Source organism: Cydia amplana, chromosome 4, assembly GCF_948474715.1.
Source record: "Cydia amplana chromosome 4, ilCydAmpl1.1, whole genome shotgun sequence".
Classification (NCBI taxonomy): Eukaryota; Metazoa; Arthropoda; class Insecta; order Lepidoptera; family Tortricidae; genus Cydia; species Cydia amplana.
This window is the reverse complement of record NC_086072.1, coordinates 3210527-3233557: the sequence shown is the minus strand read 5'-3', so window position 1 is coordinate 3233557 and position 23031 is coordinate 3210527. Positions and strand designations below refer to the sequence as shown.

The following is a 23031-nucleotide window of genomic DNA, read 5'->3' as shown; positions in this document are numbered from 1 at the left end:
ACCCCAGGCTCCCATGAGCCGTGGCAAAATGCCGGGACAACGCGAGGATGATGATGATGACGTAAGTCAATGGGGCGTGCTGGTGCACTCGTGCAGCATGGCGTCAAGCTTCTAAGGGATTCGAGCAGCATACACTGCAGGAGCAGCAAAGATAGGACACGAAGGGACGCAGAAATCAAATGAACTTGACTGTACTATGTACTGTAAAAGGTATACATAGTACCTATCTACTTTCAATAAACAGATCTAAAATACAACCTGAAATTTTTTTCTAAAACTATTTAATTAGGTATCTTTCTCTCTCAGCCTTGGAGAAAAAGTAATCCGATAGAGAGTTCCCTGTAAACGAGGCAGCAAAGCCGTTGTTATCATTGTTTCTAGGAAAAAGAAACAGTAAATCTATTAGGATAAAGGCTAGATTTGATTGGATTGCCATTTACTGATTGCGGAATAACTTCTAATGATATTGCGTTGAAGTGCAATCGTGATCTCATGTTCCTTTGTCATGATACCTAGGTATTACTACATCTACATCAAAGACAATCAAGATACCTACCACAATTATCATAATTATAAATTTTAAAGAAAATTTCAAATTTTGGAGCAAAGCAGTTATTTTAGGCACATTTTACGTACCTACATTGGCGGCAGAAGGCTAACTCAGCGATAAATATACCTAAATCTACCCCATTCATTTTCCGAGGTTTTCTGCCTCGCACCCACAAAAAAGACGTAAGCCAGCTCTAATTACTAGATACTTACCTTTTGTAGTTAGGGCAGTTTTATCCAGGCCTGTAAGGATTTAATCAAAGCCAGCCCCTAATCACGACCTCCTGAGTTAATCCGTCTAGGCATTTAGTAAGGGCACATAAGTATGAGAGAGATGTATATAGAGAGTATGAGGTAGGTACACTAGGTAGGTACATATAGTAGAAGTTCCTATATACGTATAATCAAATGTAGTAGAGGCGATTGCAGGTTCAAAAGATGCATATTATTTTAAGAATACTGAATACAATATATCTATCTAATACCTACCGTTAAACGAGCAATTCTTGCTTATTTATTTATTTATATGTTTATTTATATATATATTTCGGGGATCTCGGAAACGGCTCTAACGGTTTTGGTGAAATTTGCTATATGGGGGTTTTCGGAGGCGAAGGGGGTTAGCAGATTTCACCGAAATCGTAGATAATTCGGAAAACATATAAAAACTCAAAAATGCGCGTTTTCCCAGAGATAAGACCTAGCTAGATCGACTTTTCGCCCCCGAAAACCTTCATATAGCAAATTTCATCGAAATCGTTAGAGCCGTTTCCGAGATCCCCTAAATATATATATAAATAAATAAATAAACAAGACTTGCTCGTTTAAAGGTATAACAAGAATTGCTCGTTTAAAGGTATTAGATAAAGGTATTAGATAGATAGATTATGTAACGCGAGAAATACTGAGACGTTAAAACCGTATTGTACTAATTCTATTAGCCAATTAGTAAGCAAAACATTCCGGCCATGAACGCACCCTTCCCTTTCAGGCGGTGGGGATTATTTCTGAAACAATAACATGGCCTCGTGATTATAAGCCGCTTTTGGGCCCTTCGTAATTATACAAAGTTATTTTTTTAAGCTTTCATTCCGTACCTAGGCAAGAACAAGGATGAAGAATATTTAACGTTTGATTTTGCTTTTTATGTAAATTGGCTCAAAATAATTGGTAACACCTTATTTTTCACAACATCAGCTGGTAAAGGCTCTCTTGATTGTTCAAAAACTGATGCTAAAGTTACATTTTACCCACATGTGGGGCAAAAGTAATCTGATGCAAATTTTGAGTTGTTTCCTTATGTGGGCTGGTATAATTCTTGTTTCTTCATGTAGGCTGGTAGTATTAAATATTTTACTTGATGATTTTAAATGATTAAATATTTAAGAGCACATCAACGTGCACACTAGCGCCACTGCTAAATAATCGTGATTATTTAAATTTAACCAAATATATTTAATAAAAGGGGGCCGCTACGTACTGTATCTTGTATTAAAGTACCTTTTGAATACATCAAACTAGTTTTTATGTTGCTGGATTAGTCAGTCTATGCGTACAAAGTTAAAACGGCCGTTTTTGTTTTGAGTTTATAGTTTGACGAATCCAGCAACATAGATACTAGCTAGTTTGATATATTCAAAAGGTACTTTAATACAAGATACAGTAGGTACGTAGCGGCCCCTTTTTTTTAAATATCTTTCGTTTAAATAATCACGATTATTTAGCAGTGGCGCTAATGTGCACGTTGATGGGCTCTTAATAGCGTTTACATGGATTTGATTTGGAATGTTTTACAATTTATGTTTAAATTGTTCTATAAAGTAAGTTACTCCATAGAGAAAAAAATACATAGAGTGCTCACTCCATACATCAGTTTTAGTACCAAAAAGACTATTAGCATCTAGCATCGAGTAGCGGAACTATCAGTACTGCTACTTGACAATAGATGTAGCACCGACCGGAAAGTCTTATCTCAACAGCATAAGTATATCTCAAGTCTTATCTCAACAGCATAGTTCCGCTACTCGATGCTAGATGTAGACAGTGAAATTAATAGTCTGAACTGATGTATGGAGTGAGCACTCTTGTCTTACTATATTTCTCTATGGTTACTCGTACGTTTACTTATTTATGTGTATTCAATAAACACTAATAGAAAAGCCCCGGAGATGGCTTTTGCTCGAGACGAGCAACACTAACCTACATCGCAACTCGGTCACTCTATCTGTTTCTGGACGGATATTTAAATCCAGACGAAACGACATGTTATTTGAGGTAAGTACCTATACTTGGAACGAGAGGTCGATTCTGATCGAACAATTTGTTAAGATAAGATTTTGATTTTGTTTTGTACGCGCGCGCGTACATACCATTTGTAGCGTAGCGTAGACAGCGTAGTAGCATTGCGTGAGCATTGCCATGTCAAAAAAAAAGTCGACCAAAGTCTGGACATTACTTTAATCTCTTCTCTTTCCTCCGTTTAACTCCAAACTAAGATTCTAGTGGTTAGTCGACGGTCTAAAAAACCGGCCAAGTGCGAGTCGGACTCGCGCACGGACGGTTCCGCACCATCAACAAAAAATAGAGCAAAACAAGCAAAAAAACGGTCACCCATTCAAGTACTGACCCCGCCCGACGTGCTTAACTTCGGTCAAAAACCCGGCCAAGTGCGAGTCGGACTCGCGCACGGAGGGTTCCGCACCATCAACAAAAAATAGAGCAAAACAAACAAAAAAAAAACAACCAAAAAAACGGTCACCCATCCAAATACTGACCCCGCCCGACGTTGCTTAACTTCGGTCAAAAATCAGGTTTTTTGTAAGGGAGCTCCACTTAAATCTTTATTTTATTCTGTTTTTAGTATTTGTTGTTATAGCGGCAACAGAAATACATCATCTGTGAAAATTTCAACTGTCTAGCTATCATGGTTCGTGAGATACAGCCTGGTGACAGACGGACGGACGGACGGACGGACGGACGGACGGACGGACGGACGGACAGCGGAGTCTTAGTAATAGGGTCCCGTTTTTACCCTTTGGGTACGGAACCCTAAAAATCACGTTTGTTGTATGGGAGCCCCACTTAAATCTTTATTTTATTCTGTTTTTAGTATTTGTTGTTATAGCGGCAACAGAAATACATCATCTGTGAAAATTTCAACTGTCTAGCTATCACGGTTCGTGAGATACAGCCTGGTGACAGACGGACGGACGGACGGACAGCGGAGTCTTAGTAATAGGGTCCCGTTTTTATCCTTCGGGTACGGAACCCTATAAAACGACTCTCTAAAATGTTTTGTTTTCTTAATGGGGAAATAAGAAATAAGCTCCTTTTCCCCCCTTTAACTTATGTTTTTTTTTTGTGTGGGAATAGATTCTTCGAATACATTCTTCTAGATATCATTCCGTAGTAGTAGTTTAATTATCTCTATTTTCCACCAATAGTTAGACCAAGAGAAGTCTACTAACGATTTTGATTAGCACACGTTTTGGAAGTGTTATTTATACGTCATAATCTCATAGAAGTTTGATGTTTAATTAAAATAACACTTTTACTGCGTGTGCTATTAAAATCGTTGCAGACTTAGGTATGTTGGTCTCACTCTAGTAACAGGTACCTTTTGTTATACTTTTATTGTTATACAACAATTGAGGTTTTATACGCCGTTTATTTACAAAGTCATTATTTACAGTTCTTTGTGTCTGTCAGTTAGGTGAATTTGAATATTGTAAAAGTCACATTTTAATATGTGGGCGGTATTAAAAAAGAATAAAGCACCGGTATATAAGAGTAAAGTCGGGTTTCATTCTGAAGGCGACGAAGTTGGAATCTCGACACAATGCGAATTTTAATTCTTTTATGGTGCGCGTTCCGACTGAATGTCAGCGACCTTCAACAAGGAGGAGTTTTGGCCGAAGGGTGTCAAGTTTTGGCGGTTGCGTAATAGGTACATATAATTCATCGCAAGCATAATATGTTATGTAGTAGGTATGCTAGTTTTAAGGTATTTATCGATGCCTAGTTGCCTGAAATAAAGATTTCAATTTTTTTTCAGATTTCTTCAACCAAAAACATCATTTTTGACACTGATAGATTCGATCCATATATATAGGTACTTAATCCAGATCGAATTCACATCCTACAATTAAAATTAGAATACGCCTGATTTTTTCCCACTATCTATTTGTTTTATCAGCGGGGTTTATCATACTTTTAGGACATGAAATTAAAGAAGCTAAATGTAATTACTACAGATGTAGATATATATAATGTGTTACCTATCATTAATTTCCTTTTGTTAATCGAACGGTAAACAATAGAGATAAAAGCAAAGTAACGTTTTCAATATTACGAACAACACTGTAGGCGCGCTACAACAACGCTTTTGTCTGGCTTTCATAAAATGGCCGCTGTAGCGAGGCTTGCTTGTACATTACCATAATGACTTGGCTTATTTACTTTTTTATGCCAATTTATTTACTAATGCCTCTTTTAGCTGGCGAGAAGGATGCAGCATACAAAAGGTGTCAGATATTTAAAGGAAACAGACTGGAAATTTAATGTAAAGCAAAATTTCGGGCGAAAGTCGAAGAAAGGGTAAGCTTATACACTTATTTATGGGTGGTATTTAGCCATTAAGGTTAGTTCAAACTGCATACTAAAAAGAGACAAAATATATTCGTGACTATATTCAGGGTTACGTTTATATCTACTATCTACCTACTTTTATTTAATCTTAGAAGGACTGTTTTAATAGTACTAACGTACGCTGCATCTTACGTAAGCGAACAACTCGCGAATGCGAAGCGAAGCGACGCGGCGCGGCGGGCCCACGGCGTTCACGTTCGCAACGAGATCGCCATCGTAGGACAGTCTATAGGTATCAAAGGATTGATTCACCCCGCGTCGCATCGCTTCGCTTCGCGTTCGCGTGTTGTTCGCCTACGTAGTACGCGAAATGATTCTTATTAAATCGTTTGAAGTGAGTTGTCGACGAGTTGCGATTAGCATTCCCTGCATAATATGCAGTGGTGCAGTCTCATGAATACGGTGCAAGCTATTACCGCTACATTCATTTGAATTAAAAATCTATTCGCTATTAGAAACAAAATGTTACTTAACTGATGTAATTCCACGAACAATCGGCACGTTTGACGTAATTCTAGAAAGTTGAAATCTTTGTTTAAAAAAATTAAGAAGATGATTTTCACGGACTTTACTTTCAATAGACCTGATTTTTATTTTATTTTGTAACCAATTGCATGTAAAATACGCAAATAAGTATAACGGGCTAGCACTAATTGAATAGCACGTTATTATTTCTTGGATTATCAAATTTATCAAAGTAACACTTTTGATTTTAAACCGCCTGGTTCTATTCAACAAACGCGTTTTCCAAGAGCTGTTACTACTGTGGCAGGCAGTGATGGAGTGGATTATAATGGGCTTACTCGTGCCCTGTTCTTTAATACGAGGATTACTAAAACTGTTCCAGTATAGTCACGTGTTATACATACACACGTGTTTAACCAACACACGTAGGCAAGGTACACGTAGAGCGAACGGAAGCGAGCGCTAATCCAGTCATCTGTTGCCTCCATAGACTACCATTTATCGACTCCACTAGATAGCTTTTACAAAGTTTTTCATTAAGCACCGATCACACAGTTCGAGCAAGTCATTGTGGCTGTCAAGGGGTTCTAACATTTACTTATAGCTTGTCAACCAAATCTTGTCAGTAAAAAAAGGCGCGAAATTCAAATTTTCTATGGGACGATATCCCTTCGCGCCTACATTTTTCAAATTTGCCGCCTTTTTCTACTGTCAAGATCTGGTTGACCAAGTATAATAAAAAAATTCTTCTATAACTATTCTTTATAATATAAACTATATTATAGTTCTTTGTTCTATAGTTATCTATGGGTTCTAATTAAATGCGAGAGTGACGCATGACACTTTAGACGATAAATGCGGACCCGGCCTATCCACGAACGTGAGATTCGTGGTTTTCTATGTAAAGCACCACGTGATCACCGATCAGCCGTCATAGAAAATGTCGTGTCGGACGCATCGGTCCGGGCTCGGCCCGGTCTAACGTGAGCCATCCTTTAAACTATTCATTTTTGTGCTCTAGTCAGACTTCTAAAGTTACTCTAGTTCATCGCGTCCGATCAATAGAGTGAAATACAATTGGTTATATCGAGTTGGTTAGTTCGTGGTCTGTGATTGCCCCCCGTCGGGTGAGGGTGGGAGGGGGCTGGCGGGGAAATTAAATTTGAACACGGTGCGGCCTGTCGGGATTGCGAGGTGTTAATAAAACATAATATGGCTACTGATTGACTTAAATACAAGCTAACTCGATTTTTATGTGCTAAATGTATGATTACTTTTATGAAATTGTGATGAAAAATTGAAACTCATAAGTGTGACTACAATTAAATCAAAAACTAAAAAATTTGTAGCTTTTAACTAAATCGGAAGAAACAAATAAAGGTCAGCTGTACTTCAGAGATAATGGAGAAAGATACGATTTATCAAATAAAGACTTCCATTGCCTGCGAGAGTAATACAGCCATATTCGAACTTTAAGATACGTCAAATATTAGATATCTATTAGACATCACCAAGATATATCAGTGTCAAAAAAGTGTCAAAAGTGACGTTTCTTCAAACATATACGTCACTTTTGACACTTTTTTGACACTGACACAATTATTATTATCTTGGTGATGTCTAATAGATAATCTAGTTCAAAATCCGAATCAGGCCCCTAAAATGAGCGAGTCCAATTCTTCATTGGGTGACACTTACTAATTCAGCGTCACATAAATGGCTACTTTCAGAGTAGAAATGGACGCATCTGGGCCTATCGAAGGTCGGCTTAGGATTGCCAAACTTCAGAAACTATCCGGATTTATCCTGGGTAATAATATAGTATGGGTTATGATGTGCCGTGTGAAGGGTTTTAGGAAAACTTTGTGGATCTTTTTTATTACGGGCTGGCTAAGTATTTTATTCTACTTTTGGCGTTCTCTCGCGAAAGGTACCGGCAGGATAGTTGAGGTGAATGATTATTAATTTATTAGTTACCTATGCACATGGCGGCCTATAGTGAAGAAACACTTTTTTGTCAGTCTTGCAGTTGGATTTTCAACTTAAGTACGTAGGTTCTATCTTTCTAGTACTTATTGGCATACAACAATTCTCGTCTTAAGCGTCTCTTTCCGATTCTTTCTGTTTACCATCCTTTCTAATTAACACGACAATTAACGACTAGAAAAAGACGTGTTATGGTGCGCGTGAGGTAGTGGGGACTGACCGCAAAAAAGAAATTTGCAAATTGCGGGGATCTTTCTCTTTTACTCCAATGAAGGCGTAATTGGAGTAACAGATAAAGATGCCCGTTATTTGCGAACTTCGATTTTCGCGGTTATAGCCCTGACACGGCGTACTCGTAGAAAGGTACATACTATTAAGTTTTATAACAACACAATGTTTCCAACATCAATGGAAACTAATCCATCACGGACCAGTTACATTTCCGTCAAAACAAGTATACAAAGGCCCTTTGAGTCCCGGGCGACGGGTTTGTTTGACAACCCTCTTCTTCTTCCTCGCGTTATCCCGGCGTTTTGACAACCCTAGCCTTCCTTAGTTCCAAAATGGCGTAACTGGTTATTTTTGCAAATAAAATAGGTCCTGTGGTAACGTTTTCGGGAATATCGACCGCCTTGCGACCTTGACACGGCACTTCATATCTGAGGGTTGTGGAAGGGAATGGATTGAAAAATAATTTGATTTTCTTTTGTGAGGCTTGAGTGAGTATTGGAGGGTCACCTATTTTTACGTTTACGACGTAATTTAAGTATTATCTATAAAGATATAAACCAGTTAAGAGTTTTTTTGTCTTGTCTGATGTGCAGTTTCTAAAGTGTCCTTAATTTTTTTTAAGTGGGTTAAAAAGCGCACGGGTGGCTAACCCTGTAACAACCTCCTAAGACCCATTTTTGCAGTTTTGAATTTGTAACCTTTACTTATTTTATTTCATTATAGTACAAAATTCGATTTGATTTTGTCTTTAGGAAATCGGAACTCAGGAGGCTAATTTCTATGTCTACGTCAGAAATTTCACCGCATACATATGTATAAAAAGTGCCTACCGTATTCTCAAAGTTCCGGTTCCTATCGACCCATCCTGTGAACCTTGACAGAATACAGCACTTTACTCTTTACTCCAAAGGGAAATGGATTGAAAAACGTTAATTTCATTCTCGGCGACTGCTTTGCATTTGATTTAGATTGATGCCGTTATGACGTCTTGTAAATTGGATTTTCTTGTCAATTTTATAAATTTCGTTTCCAAGAACCACTTTGGGTACGCCTTATCATAAAATGGGGCTTTTTACTATTTTTGCGTTTTATATATGATATAAGTTATAAGTTTTATAAACGAAACATTATAAACATATTTCTGTTACTTATATTTTTATGTTTATCAATAAAGAATTTACTAGCAAAAAAACGTAACATTGGAATAGAATAGACTGATACATAAGTACATAACTGTTATACCAATGCACTTCTATTATCGTACTTCCAAATAGGTCATTGGCAAAGTAGAAATGGTTTACAATTAGGGTGAGCTCCTAATTGTTTTATACAGTGTGGAAAGATAAGTCGGGCCCTGGAGGGAAACTACCTTAAATCCTTAAGCTGGCTCATTTTACTTAATGAAGACATTCCTTTATTTTTAACAAGAAACAAAACTGCATTCTAAGTATCTTTTTTTCTTCAATTTGGCTTGTCTAAGAAAATCTTGAGTACTAAATATTACATTTTATGGATATTTTGTACGACCGACGAGTTTAAAACCTAATGTTTCTTGGAGAAATGTTATCATTAACATTAACTGTATCGACTAGTAGAATAAAATTGCGAGTTTTTATTTTTTGGAATTTTTAGTCGGTTCGAGTCCCGGGCGAGGCAAGCATGTTTTAGAAAATCTTTGAATGCAGTTTTGTTTCTTTTTAAAAATAAAGGAATGTCTCCTTTAAGTAAAATGAGCCAGCTTAAGGATTTAAGGTAGTTTCTCTCCAGGGCCCGACTTATCTTTCCACACTGTATATAAGGTACTTGGGCCTAAGAAGTCCATCGTTTCTTTAATTTTTATTTCTATTCTTTTTTATATGAACACACAGTTTTTTTGGTAGTAGCGAATATGGGCGCAAAATTTAAGCCAATTCACACCATCCACACTTATAAAACTATGAAATTATGGAAGTGGGCAAGCAAGCTTAAGAAGCGGGCGCCAGGCCATCTTAGGCGCAGGTGCCTTAATAACAGTAACGGAACCAGAAATTCTCGGTTCTCGCCATACAAATTCAGTACCAGCGTACCAGCAAGCATCCACCAGTTTACATAATCTTCTTTTAATGTCCAATAACACAATCAATGACATTAGTCAGGAGTTACTTAACAAATTAGATAGATTGCTCAATAATTGTATCTTATTTATTTATGGACTCCGAAAGTATGACCATGTTTCTAGTTTCCGCCGCAAACTAAACTGGCTTCTGATCCGCGAGCGTCGGTCGTCTAGAATACTTTGCATGCTTTATACCATCCTCTTTGATCCAGCTGCACCAGATTACCTTAAATCAAAATTTCAATTTGTAACACCTCGTCCCGGTTGCGGCCTTCGTACCTCTCGTAGTCTTAAACTCTGTATTCCTCTTTACCGCACTGGCTTCATGTCCGACTCTTTCGCCCTCGAGGCAATTCGTTTCTGGAATGATCTCCCTCTCCCAATACGACAAGCACAGAGCAAATTTTCCTTTAAACGCCAATTACGTAAATACTTTTCGGACGTACACCAACGTTGTTAGACATTTTGACGGTTTTAAATGGGTAAAATATATATGTATATATATTATATGTATGTATATATGTAAATATATATAAGTATATATATGTGTGTGTATTATACTATGTATTTATGTATGTATATATTGATAATAGTAAGTAGGTACCTAGTATTTAGATAGTGACTTTTATATCTCTGTACTGATTTTCTCTTCCGCACCAATTGTAAGTTTCTGTTTGGCCCAATGGTTGACTGGTAGAGAATGCCTAATGGCATTAAGTCCGCCATTTGTACTTTCTTGTATTGTGCAATAAAGTTTAAATAAATAAATAAATAAATAACATGCGTATTAGACAGATTGTGACCTTTCCCTTACGCTGCGTCTTTCGTAAGCGAACAACTCGCGAACGCGGCGCGGCGCGGCGGGCCCACGGCGCTCGCGTTCGCAACGAGATCGCCCACGTAGGACACTTCTATAAGTATGAAACGATTGATTCACCCCGCGCCGCATCTCTTCGCTACGCGTTCGTGTGTTGTTCGCCTACGTAGTACCCTGCGTAAGGCAGCATAGGCCGGTTACTAAACTTTAAATTGTTTGAGAGCATCACATTATATCCTACAGCATATGCAATCCTATGCAATCAAATATAAAGTATGGATGGGATATGTCAGGTCAGGGTCAAACAAGTGACAAAAGTGACGTTTTTGAAGAAACGTCACTTGACACTTGTATGGATGGGATATGTCAGGATCAAACAAGTGAGAAAGGTGACGTTTTTTTAAGAAACGTCACTTTTGACACTTGTATGGATGGGATATGTCGGTGTCAAACAAGTGACAAAATTGACGTTTTTTATGAAACGTCACTATTGACACTTGTATGGATGGGATATGTCAGGGTCAAACAAGTAAAAATGTGACGTTTTCTTAAGAAACGTCACTCTTGACACTTGTATGGATGGGATATGTCAGTGTCAAAAAAGTGACAAAAGTGACTTTTTTTTAAAGAAACGTCACTTTTGACATGTATAGATGGGCTATGTTAGTGTCAAACAAGTGACAAAAGTGACGTTTTTGAAGAAACGTCACTCTTGACACTTGTATGGATGGGCTATGTTAGTGTCAAACAAGTGGCAAAAGTGACGTTTTTGAAGATACGTCACTCTTGACACTTGTATGGATGGGATATGTCAGGGTCAAACAAGTGACGAAAGTGACGTTTTTTATGAAACGTCACTATTGACACTTGTATGGATGGGCTATGTCAGTGTCAAACAAGTGACAAAAGTGACGTTTTTGTAGGAACGTCTTGGCACTTGTATGGATGGGATATGTCAGAGTGACAAAAGTGACTTTTTTTAAAGAAACGTCACTTTTGACATATGGATGGGCTATGTCAGTGTCAAACAAGTGACAAGAGTGACGTTTTTGAAGAAACGTCACTCTTGACACTTGTATGGATGGGATATGTCAGGGTCAAACAAGTGAGAAATGAGACTTTTTTTTAAGAAACGTCACTTTTGACACTTGTATGGATGGGATATATGTCGTTGTCAAACAAGTGACAAAAGTGACGTTTTTAGGGTTCCGTAGCCAAATGGCAAAAAACGGAACCCTTATAGATTCGTCATGTCTGTCTGTCTGTCTGTCTGTCTGTCTGTCTGTCTGTCTGTCTGTCTGTCCGTCTGTCCGTCTGTCCGTCTGTCCGTCTGTCTGTCCGTCCGTATGTCACAGCCACTTTTCTCCGAAACTATAAGAACTATACTGTTGAAACTTGGTAAGTAGATGTATTATGTGAACCGCATTAAGATTTTCACACAAAAATAGAAAAAAAACAATAAATTTTTGGGGTTCCCCATACTTCGAACTGAAACTCAAAAATTTTTTTTTCATCAAACCCATACGTGTGGGGTATCTATGGATAGGTCTTCAAAAATGATATTGAGGTTTCTAATATCATTTTTTTCTAAACTGAATAGTTTGCGCGAGAGACACTTCCAAAGTGGTAAAATGTGTGTCCCCCCCCTGTAACTTCTAAAATAAGAGAATGATAAAACTAAAAAAAATATATGATGTAGATTACCATGTAAACTTCCACCAAAAATTGGTTTGAGCGAGATCTAGTAAGTAGTTTTTTTTTATACGTCATAAATCGCCTAAATACGAAACCCTTCATGGGCGAGTCCGACTCGCACTTGGCCGCTTTTTTATGAAATGTCACTATTGACACTTGTATGGATGGGATATGTCAGTGTCAAACAAGTGACTAAAGTGACGTTTTTTTAGAAACGTCACTCTTGACACTTGTATGGATGGGCTATGTCAGTGTCAAACAAGTGACAAAAGTGACGTTTTTGAAGAAACGTCACTTTTGACATGTATGGATGGGCTATGGCAGTGTCAAACAAGTGACAAAAGTGACGTTTTTGAAGGAACGTCACTCTTGACACTTGTATGGATGGGATATGTCAGGGTCAAACAAGTGAGAAAGGTGACGTTTTTTTTTATAAATACTGACTTTCAAAGTATTGTCATTAGGCTTTTTGAACGTAGCTATTTTGAGCGTAGCAATTTTAAAAGTATTGGTCTCAAATTATTTGTTATTTATTTTGATTTTTCGCAAAGCACTTGTTATTATTCCAATATTTTTTTGATAACACGTGTTAAATAAACAGATAATTGTAGAAATATAAAATTTTCGAGTGTAGGATGAATAAACATATTTTTTAAGCATAAAATAAAAAATAAAAAATCATAATAAATAGATCTCACGGTATCCGAGTGGTGCAAATTTCCATATCAATTGAGATTAATATTATGACCTAATCATCAAATTTTCGAATTGTGTAGGAATTTTTAAGTTACATTTATATCGATTATTAAAAAAAAAACTATAGATTGAGCTTACTGTACACAGCTCACAGGAAACTCTCGGGATTTCTTTGTTATTAATCATGAACTAACTTAAGACATATAATTGATACATTATCCCGACTGTATGACTTAGTCTGTATAGTGTTCTAGATATTGACCCTAGGGTCATTAATTTCATGAAGAGCTCAATTACGGTACTGGAGATAATCGTATCGTGGGCAGATGCCCACGATACGATTATCTCCAGTACCGTAATTGAGCTCTTCATGAAATTACAGATGTAAACCCTAAATATTGATTAGAAAAAGTTTTCGAAACTGTACGAATTAATGCAAGCAAAATTTTTTCTTCCCCCGCCTAGCAGGAATTTTCATTGGCAAAGAATGCGAATGCCAAAGTCCTTCGAGAATGCGACCTTGAAGGAAATTGTCGCTTTAAATCGTAGATGTCAGTCTTGTTATTATTATTAAAAATGATTTATACAAGTAATTTTATAATACTTGTGTGCTATGTAGATTATGTTGAACCAAAAAACACTAATGTCAACCCACATCTTCAAAGGTTTTTGTCTGGTGAAACAAAATTATCAGTAAATAAGAAGGTATTATAGCACTAAGCAAACATTTGTTTACCTCTTGCTGGACTCTTCTAATTCTTTCCTCTTGACTGACGGGACTGAGGCACCTATTGACTTAGGTACTGATAAAATAAACGTGTTTGTTTTTTCTTCTCAAACGTAAACGGTATAAATGCTTGAAAACAAAGACTTTTTAAGGCATCATAATATTTATAATTTTAAACCACAAATAAATTGTACACGTTAAAGAATTTTATTAGTGAATGTGTAGGTACTATTATCCAATGCTATTACCTACTAAAAGTTAACATGTTCCTCTCATTTGAAAAAAATCGCAACAACTTATGTGATAAAATGACTGTCTACAGCAGCGGTCGGCAACAAGCGGCCCGCGGGCAACATGCGGCCCGCGAACATCTCACTCGGCCCGCGAGTTCCCTGGCTATTTTTTGTATGTAATATTGACAAACGACAATGTCTGAGAGGTCATAAATATTAATAAAGTGCGGCCCGCGTCAACTTTGTTAACTACTTTATGGCCCTTGGCTACTAAAAGGTTGCCGACCGCTGGTCTACAGCGTAAAAGGAAAATACTCTCGAGAAACAAACGGCGAGGTAACATATTCGTGTCGAACCTAATATGTACTTTTACCATATTTTTATTACAAAAGAGCATTTTTATACTCCCAAAACCACTGAATTTACCCCGGACAAGCTGCATCGATCTGTCTCAGTGACCTTGTAGCATGGTCACCCTACTTCCGTACATTTTAAAGTACCTACCAAACTTTCTAACTCCCATAAATATAATTTCGGGTGACCATTAATCCATTTGACAACGGACTAATTAATTGTATTTTAATAATTCAGCTGTACGCTTAAGAGGTCACGAATGTAAATTTTATTATTTAATTTAAATTTATTTAAAGGGATTTATTTATATTTATAGTATGTTAGCTTTTTAAGTTCGGGCTTACTTAGAAATAGGCTATTGTGATTTAGCAATAACTAAAAATTATTATAAAAATGTTTGTGAGAAGTCTTAGTAATTATTGGAAGAATAAAGTATAATATTGACTTAAGAATAATATTTAACAAAAAATCCATTTACTAGGTAATTTGATTCAAAGCCTATACAACATTATTCATTAAAAATTTGGTAAACAAAGGTTGAAGTCGAACAAAATATGAAAACAGTATATTATTTACTAGAACGCTGTAAGTCTAAATAATTGACACATTACAAAAATACGAGTTGCTTAAATGAAACGTTTTATCACCGATATTCAGTGATTTTTAATTCACCCCTGCACACGACTTTTCATACATATTGATTAAGTGTTCGATTTATTTGCAACCGATTTATAAGTACTTTGTAGTACAATCATCATCAATAGCACTGTATGAAACATCGCGCCGAAAGTATCTGCTACCTTCAATTACTTTTACAAATATATCTCGATAGTTCGCGTTCAAAGGTATATGCAAACGTTTAGTTGTTCAATATATTTAAGTATTTATTTATTTAAACCAAAACAAACAGGCAAATCAACACACATAGAAAATCAGATAACACATTTATTATACATATAGAGACATATCTATTTTGTAACGCTTTCAGAAAATGCCTTCTTTTAACGCATAGTCTGATAAGCTACCTACTTTTGATTCTGACTGTATGTTATCGTCAAATGTTTATATCATACAGTCGAAAAATCAAATTGGTCTTTCCTGTGAACATGTAAGTCAAGTTTTATTTTTAATTGACAAGCATATTAGATATTACCTACAACTTAATATCAATGAGAAGATTCAGCAATACATACAAAAATATTTAGCCGTTGTTATCATTTCATGTTCTTCCGGGACTATCGACCGGTCCCGGTGACCTTGACCGCTTGGTCACCCTACCAGGAGCTCGGTTCAGATTTAATACATTTGTTACATTTTGATATTGAAGATCGCACTCTCTGATTGGTGCATGCGAAAGCCAATAACGAAGGCGATCGTGAAGGTCGTATCAAAACCATAACCAATTGTTAAATCTGATTCGGGCTCCAGGGCTGTCTCTTAACTCGCAGCATGAATTTAATTTAATTATCAGCGAGGGAATGCTTCCAGCATCTTTGGCACAATGCCGCGGGGGCCTTTTTTAAATGTATTTTTATTAATTTAGATTAGTTTCGTTTTTAAATTTATTATAAGTACTCGGTTTATTTTTAACTTTAGTTTTTGAATTTTAGATTGTAATTTTATCTGTTGTTGCATGAATAAAGGAGATAATTTATTTTTTACTCATTTAAAACAGAAAAAAAACAGTGTACAGTGATTTACAAGCGTACCTACCGCGCGATTTATCAACACAGCTGAATGTTGTCGAAATGGAGGGAACAATGAAATGTGTCTCATTTTTGCCGATGATAAATTGCGTAAATGTAAGATCTGGAGGCCGTAAATGTAGCATCTGGGTCAAACACATTTTAGAAATAGGTCACTTCTGCTAGAAAAATGTATCCCGCCTGTGAGGGTGCAGCGTAAAAATTAGCTTTAGATTCTTTTAGCTTGATATCTACAGAACAGATGCGAACGTATTAAGCATACTATAAAATATAGGTACCTATGACCCATCTGTATATCGCTTCACATAAATACCTATTTAGCTCTCGCGTAAGTTTCCCGTACTCCCGGGACTATCGACCGGTTATGACCTTGAACGCTTGGTCACCCTACTAGGGCTGGAACGCAACAAGTATTGATTTGCATTTTCCTAGGTTTACACTATTATTTTACTGAATATTTGTACATGAATTAATTAGGTAGACTTTATGACGTTATTCAAATTTACTTCAGAATTGGTAAAGATGTTTTTAAAGTCTATAGATTACCAAATGGTAGATAGTATAGTATACTAAATGAGAGATTAGTTTACACAATAGAGTACCTACTATGTAAACTGTGGGTATGATAGGTATATCATCAAGGACGCTTTCATATTTACTATGTTGGGTTAATAAATACAAATTGAAAATGTGCAGTTATATATAGGTATTTTATGTTTTTGGATAAGGATAATTTGTAAAAATAAATCTTTACATTTTGAGATGTGGAGGTAGGTAGTGATTAATATTAAACTTTAAACTCCCAGGCCAAAAACTCCCTTAAACAATCTACTTAAAAATTACTCGCTAAAGTATTAAATTCTTCCAAAACTTGAAGTTTCTAAAAGGATTAAATTTATCGGAAATGAATTCAGTCCCTTTCTGGTGTGATCCTTCATAGCGACCCTTTATATAAGTTGGGCGTACTCGTACCTACAGTCATTCATCTTCGTTCCAACACTTCCAACCCTTTATGACAGCCGTAGTCCTCGCATTTGGTGTCTGACTGTGGGTGACCTTGATGAAGAAAAGGGTAATGGATTTCGATTCGCTATCGGTTATAGGTATGTATGTTTGTAAAAGTGTATTGTCTGTATATTACGTAGGTACCAATTAGGTACTATGTGTAAATAGTTAGCACGTCTTAGATCACGAATGTCTAAGAAATCATTCATCTTTGTTCTCTAGTCCCTATATTTTATGACAGCCATCGCAATTGCAGAAGTGGGTAATGGATTTTGATTGGTTATGTTTGTAATAACATTCGGCATTTTCTGGGCATAAACAGAAAACTAGAAACTCGGAATCAAAAATAAACCGCTGCCGGTTTGTATTCGCTCATCTCGACATACTTACCTACTCAATCATTTAAAATATACATAATTCTAAAACTTACGATCATTTTCTCCGTAAATATCTACAGGACATTTCATGAATATACTGAGCATGAATCATAAACTCAGGAAAACTTTGATGAACACAAGGGAGCGTAAATATTTATTCTTCTAACTTCGAGTTGTCGTTCAAATTTGAACAAAATTATGACAACAAATTCCAACAAGTTTGTTCGAACTTGGTAAGATAAAGAAAAGATTCAGTAGGAACCAAAACATTTATAACTGAATTATGTTTTCGGGCGTTTTTTTTCTGTTGTCCCAAACACTTTTTTTCAAATTTGGGTTTTTTTATGTTATTTCTACTCAGAATCACGAGCTCTTTCTATCCTAATAGGAGAAAAAAAGTGTTCTAAAGTTTTTATTTCCATTCCGTCACCATTTTTCATAGACTTTGTATGGTGGTCGCGTAATGGAAAGATCGAAAAATGTATGGAAATTTTGGGACACTTTTTTTCTCCTATTAGGATAGAAAGAGCTCGTGATTCTGAGTAAAAATAACATAAAAAATGCCAAATTTGAAAAAAAAGTGTTTGGGACAACAAAAAAAAAAACGCCCTTTCACCACTTAACACTCTTGACCACAGAATTAAACTGGAATTCCATATACTACAGTTCATTGGAATAAAAAATCTAAGAAAATCAATTTCATTCATTGCAAAAAAATAAATGTCACGATTAAAGTTACCTATCTAAAACTGATTTTAATCCGAATTTTATTATTTTTGACGTTCCGCCACATGTTAAGCGCAAATCGACATAACTGTGGACTTATGCCATTAACTAGTTTAAAAACTAAGCTTCTGGAAACTGGCCGTTATCAGTCCCCTAAAATAAAAATAAATGAAAAGCTTTCAGAGCCCTCAAGCTCAAGACTAAAGAGCTATTAACCTAAGTTGTCAGAGGCGTGGCCCTGACAGTCAGAACATTCGGAGCAAGTACTTTGTGAAGGGAGCGATAAATTGCTTGCTTTGTGAGCTGAGAGGCCTCGAAATTTTAATTGTTTTGTTGTTTTGAGGTGGAAATAAATTGGTGAGAGATAAAAGCTAAAGTACGATCAATTTAAGTAAAATTAAATGGTTATAGGTGTCTTAACTTTTATAAAAAAATACATCAGCTTACTTTAAAAAATTTAATCACATTCATGTCGAGTTTTTGTTTTAAATGAACAAACGATAAATAAAACGGGCACAATAGTTATCTATGAATATTGAACTGGAGTAACTTGACAATATTATGCTGATTCCCAAATTTCCCAAAACTGCTTAATCATATCAGACGCTTTTTCTCCAATCATTATAATAGCCGCATTGGGATTGGCTCTGACAATACGCGGCATAATGCTGGCATCTGCCACTCTTAAGTTTTGCACTCCATGAACCCTCAGCTCGTGGTCAACAACTGATGTGCCATCAGAACGACCCATCTTCACTGTGCCTGCGGGATGGTACAAAGAGGTGGTCATATGCCGCGCAATGCATCCAAAATATTCTGTGCTTTTGAAGGTAAACTCTTTACACCCAGGCACAGCCAAGAACGCAAGAGATGAATTGAAAATCGATGTTTCGGCTATTTTTGATACAAATTTCATACTTTCTACCATTGTTTTCATATCGTATGAATCGCTGAAATAATTAGCATATATTAAGGGCTTGTCTTGGGGGCTTGTGCTTCGTAATTTGATTACACCAACAGATTTTGGGTTTAATAACACAGACCAAATCATAAGCACAGGATTCTCTTGCAGTTGGTTTATCATTTGTACTACGGATTCGTCGAATTCGTGTATTTGGAATACGTCTAAAACTTCATAGAGTTTTGGTGGAAAAAGGAAATGGTGATATTGGATATTAGGTATCGTGTCATTTAAATCAAAAACATTGATAAAAGTAGTTACTTCAGTCGGTCCTATGTTGGAGAATAGTCCGGTTTGTTTAGTTATGTATTCAGTTATTGACATGCTGTACGTTTCTTTATCAATTGGAGGCATATCTATGTCGAGATTAATAAAGCTAGACACGACTACGTGGTCCTGTAAATGTTGACCAACTGGTAAGTCTTTGATAACGCGTATTCCCATTTCCTCTAAATGACCTTTTGGACCGACACCAGATAGCATCAACAGTTGTGGCGAATTTATCGAGCCTCCAGAAAGGATGACTTCCTTCTTGGCATACATTTTATACGTTTCTCCTGACCTTTGTACTTCAATACCAATGGCAACGTTAGAATCTTTAAAGATTACTTTAGTGGCCAATGTCTTTTTCATTACATATAAATTAGTTCTTTCCCTGGCTGGTGTTAAAAATGCGCGAGCTGTGCTCTGTCGACGGCCTTTATAAACAGTTGCTAGTGATTTCAAAGCTCCTACAGATTTTTTTCCTGACAGGTCCAGAATAGTCGGTACTCCTAATTCATTATAAGCTTTTAAAATTTCGTCGCTAAAGGCATTAGGTATATGTCTCCCAATATTTAGCTGTCCGTGTTCATTGTGAAATTGATCCTTTTCCTCTTTAGGTATTTGATCATCATGTAATGCCTGGCTTTTCTTAAAATATGGTAGCACATCATCATATCCCCAGCCTTCGTTTCCCATGTCTCTCCATTCGTTGAAATCTTGCTTGTGTCCCCGTACATAAAACATAGCATTAAGGCTGCTGGTTCCTCCAAGGGTTTTCCCTCTTGGCCAATAACACTGGTTATTTTGAGAACTGAGGCAGTAATCTAGAGCTGGCTCAGTTTTGTATTGCCAATCATTCTGTGAATGGAATATATGGAAAAGATCTCCAACTAACTGAAATAAGTAAGTAAATATTATTTATTGTGCACCATACAGTAAAAAAAATGTTTAAAAATGTATAAATCCCGCTTTTTCCAGTAAAGGATTCCTATAGGAGGTGCAAGCACGTACTGCTCGTCCTTAGAGTTGGTCAAAGGCGCCTAGCCTTTCAAAGATAGCATACACCAGAGAATTTGGGACGGGTAACGCCGTGGCCGGGTGGTCTAGTGGTAAGGACGTTAGCCGCGTAAGCTGAAGACGCGGGTTCGATTCCCGCCTCAGCTACCGATGGACTTGGTCACTTTTTCTTTAGTGTATGATATCTATTTCAGTTTATAATTTATTTGACTGACTACTTGAGTGACTACTTAAAAAACACAAACAAAATATTTCATAAAATAATTTGATTTGTTCGTTGGATTCTGCTAGGATTTGTAATCTCTTACCTCGGTATCCAAAGTAGGATCATCTCCTGCCTCCACTAGAAGTATTTTCCAGTTGGGATTCTCAGATAGCCGGCTAGCTATGACTGAACCTGCTGACCCGGCTCCTACTATGATGAAGTCGAATGCTGGATCTAAAACACAATCCTTCAAGTAGGTAAATAACAGCAACAGATACCACAATGGCAATATAAGAAATAAGTAAAATAATGCTACTGTGATTAATTAGGTTAGGTAACCTCAGGAATGTGTGGTTAAAATCTATCGGGTTACTCCAGCAACGGGTATATAAAAAAAATGTTTTTACCGTTCTGCCCTAGTAGCACGGTAGCATTTTTATCGTTTATCACCATGCCTGTCACGTTCTAACAAGTATGTAAGTGCGAAAGTGACGGGCATAGTGATAGTCGATAAAAATGGAACCGTGCTGAGCCCGCTGGACTGTACAAAACTTTGTTCACGCAGCCCTTATGGGATATACAGCTTTTAAGGTGCCGTAGGTTCAGAGAGCAGGGTTTTTAAAAATCGTACCGTTTATTTAGGTAAACATACGGTTGCCAAAAAATTATTTAGCAATCTTGAGGATTTTTTCTAGGGACTTCGGCAATTTTAATCCTCTTTTTCTGACTTTCACTCTTCGCTAGAAAAGTGTCCCGAGCATGCACATCCATCTCCCTCATGCTTACGCTCAGTGAGAGTGAGAGAAGTCGAAATTGCTGATGTTTACCTGATAATACCTCCTCAGTCCGATCAGGCGGCCATTGACGCGGGTTTGTGAGAGCACAATGTGCAGCAATAACAGTGTTCACAGCCGATACAAAAGTGAAACCACTGCTATGCACGGCTGCTGAGGCGAGCGATGGCAGAGTTTCATTGCAAGGCCAAAAATCCATCATCAGCCTATGTACGAGTATATGTATATGCTTCCGGCTTAGACCTTCTGAGAGGAATTGGCCTAGTGATTCGCAAAGTTGGTAAATAACTTAGCAATAATTAATCGAAATCTGTTCCGTTGTTTTCAACACACAACACAAAAATACACATGCGTTAATGCATACCTTGATATATAGGCTACTAAAATTATAAGCCATTTCCGGGTCGGATAAAATGTTAATCACATGTTTCAGGTTACCAAATTGGCGGACGTTTAGCGTAATGAGTTTGATATTAGCAATTAGTCAGCTTGTTTAGATGACTTGACATTAAAGCTGGGTGTAACATCTATTTAAGTAATTTATTTGAACAATTCGGTCCTCAAAACAGATTATCTCGTTGACATCATTGACACCGTTTTATCAACTTTGTTTACAGGGAATTTGCGATCTTAACGAAATAACGGTACTTTTTCTATGAAATTTCATTTTGAGTGAAAACTGTTTCCACTACTAAATCTTAACATTTCACTTTGTATTTGATGTCGAGCTTCAGCATTATACATTATTCTAGGCTTATAGGTTTCGAATAAAATCGTATTTGCAAATTTCGATTTTCGCGGTAGACCGGGCTGTAACCGCGAAAATCGAAGTTCGCAAATTGAGGGCATTTTTCTCTTTCACTCTATTAATTACGCCTTCATTGGAGTAAAAGAGAAAGATCCCCGCATGTCGCGAATTTCGGTTTTCGCGGTAGCCCCTCCGAGCCGCGAGTTAGTGAACTATATTTTTATAGTAAACTTATACCTATTGCTCAGGTTCAATTTTTGGAAAATACCATTAGTAGCAAAAACCCTTTTCGCAGACTTGATCTCAACAATATTTTGCCCTTAAAAATGGGCTCACTCTAACAAGGGCAGATCTGACCTTGACCCAAATTCGGGGAATAGGCCAATTGGACCCTTACACGAACAATATTCTTTCTCTCGTAAAAATGTAAAAGTCCTCCTAATCCTATCTATCCTAGAACTTTTTCTAGCAATAACGGGGGATGTATAAAATGAAATATCGACGTAAATGCTGTCGATACGTAAGTACCTCAACTATACCTAAGTACATATATATATAAAATACTAACATTGTTAAAGATTATAGCTACCGCGGATAGTAGCAGCTTATCTTCTTTAATACATAAGCCATTTTTATGAATTTGGAATAGATATACAATACTTAATTTTCGTTTTTAGATTCGACTTCAAATAGAGAGATCAAAAAAATAAAGAAATCCCGCTGTCATTCTCAT

General features: G+C 36.7%; 2 protein-coding genes and 1 non-coding gene across 3 annotated transcripts in view; 2 read left to right on the top strand and 1 right to left on the bottom strand.

The window, feature by feature from the left end:
* LOC134663116 (oxysterol-binding protein-related protein 1) overlaps window positions 1-23031 on the top strand; it is a 41063-nt gene that overhangs the window by 5474 nt on the left and 12558 nt on the right. The window lies entirely within an intron of this gene.
* On the bottom strand, window positions 18869-21749 carry LOC134647443 (glucose dehydrogenase [FAD, quinone]-like). Its single transcript, XM_063501790.1, has 3 exons — window positions 21584-21749; window positions 20860-20990; window positions 18869-20428 (listed from the first exon to the last, which is right to left on the bottom strand). Exons 1-3 carry the CDS (start codon window positions 21747-21749, stop codon window positions 18869-18871), a joined length of 1857 nt encoding a protein of 618 aa, XP_063357860.1.
* Trnat-cgu (transfer RNA threonine (anticodon CGU)) lies at window positions 20627-20698 on the top strand. Its single transcript has one exon. It is a non-coding gene; the product is annotated as a tRNA-Thr (tRNA).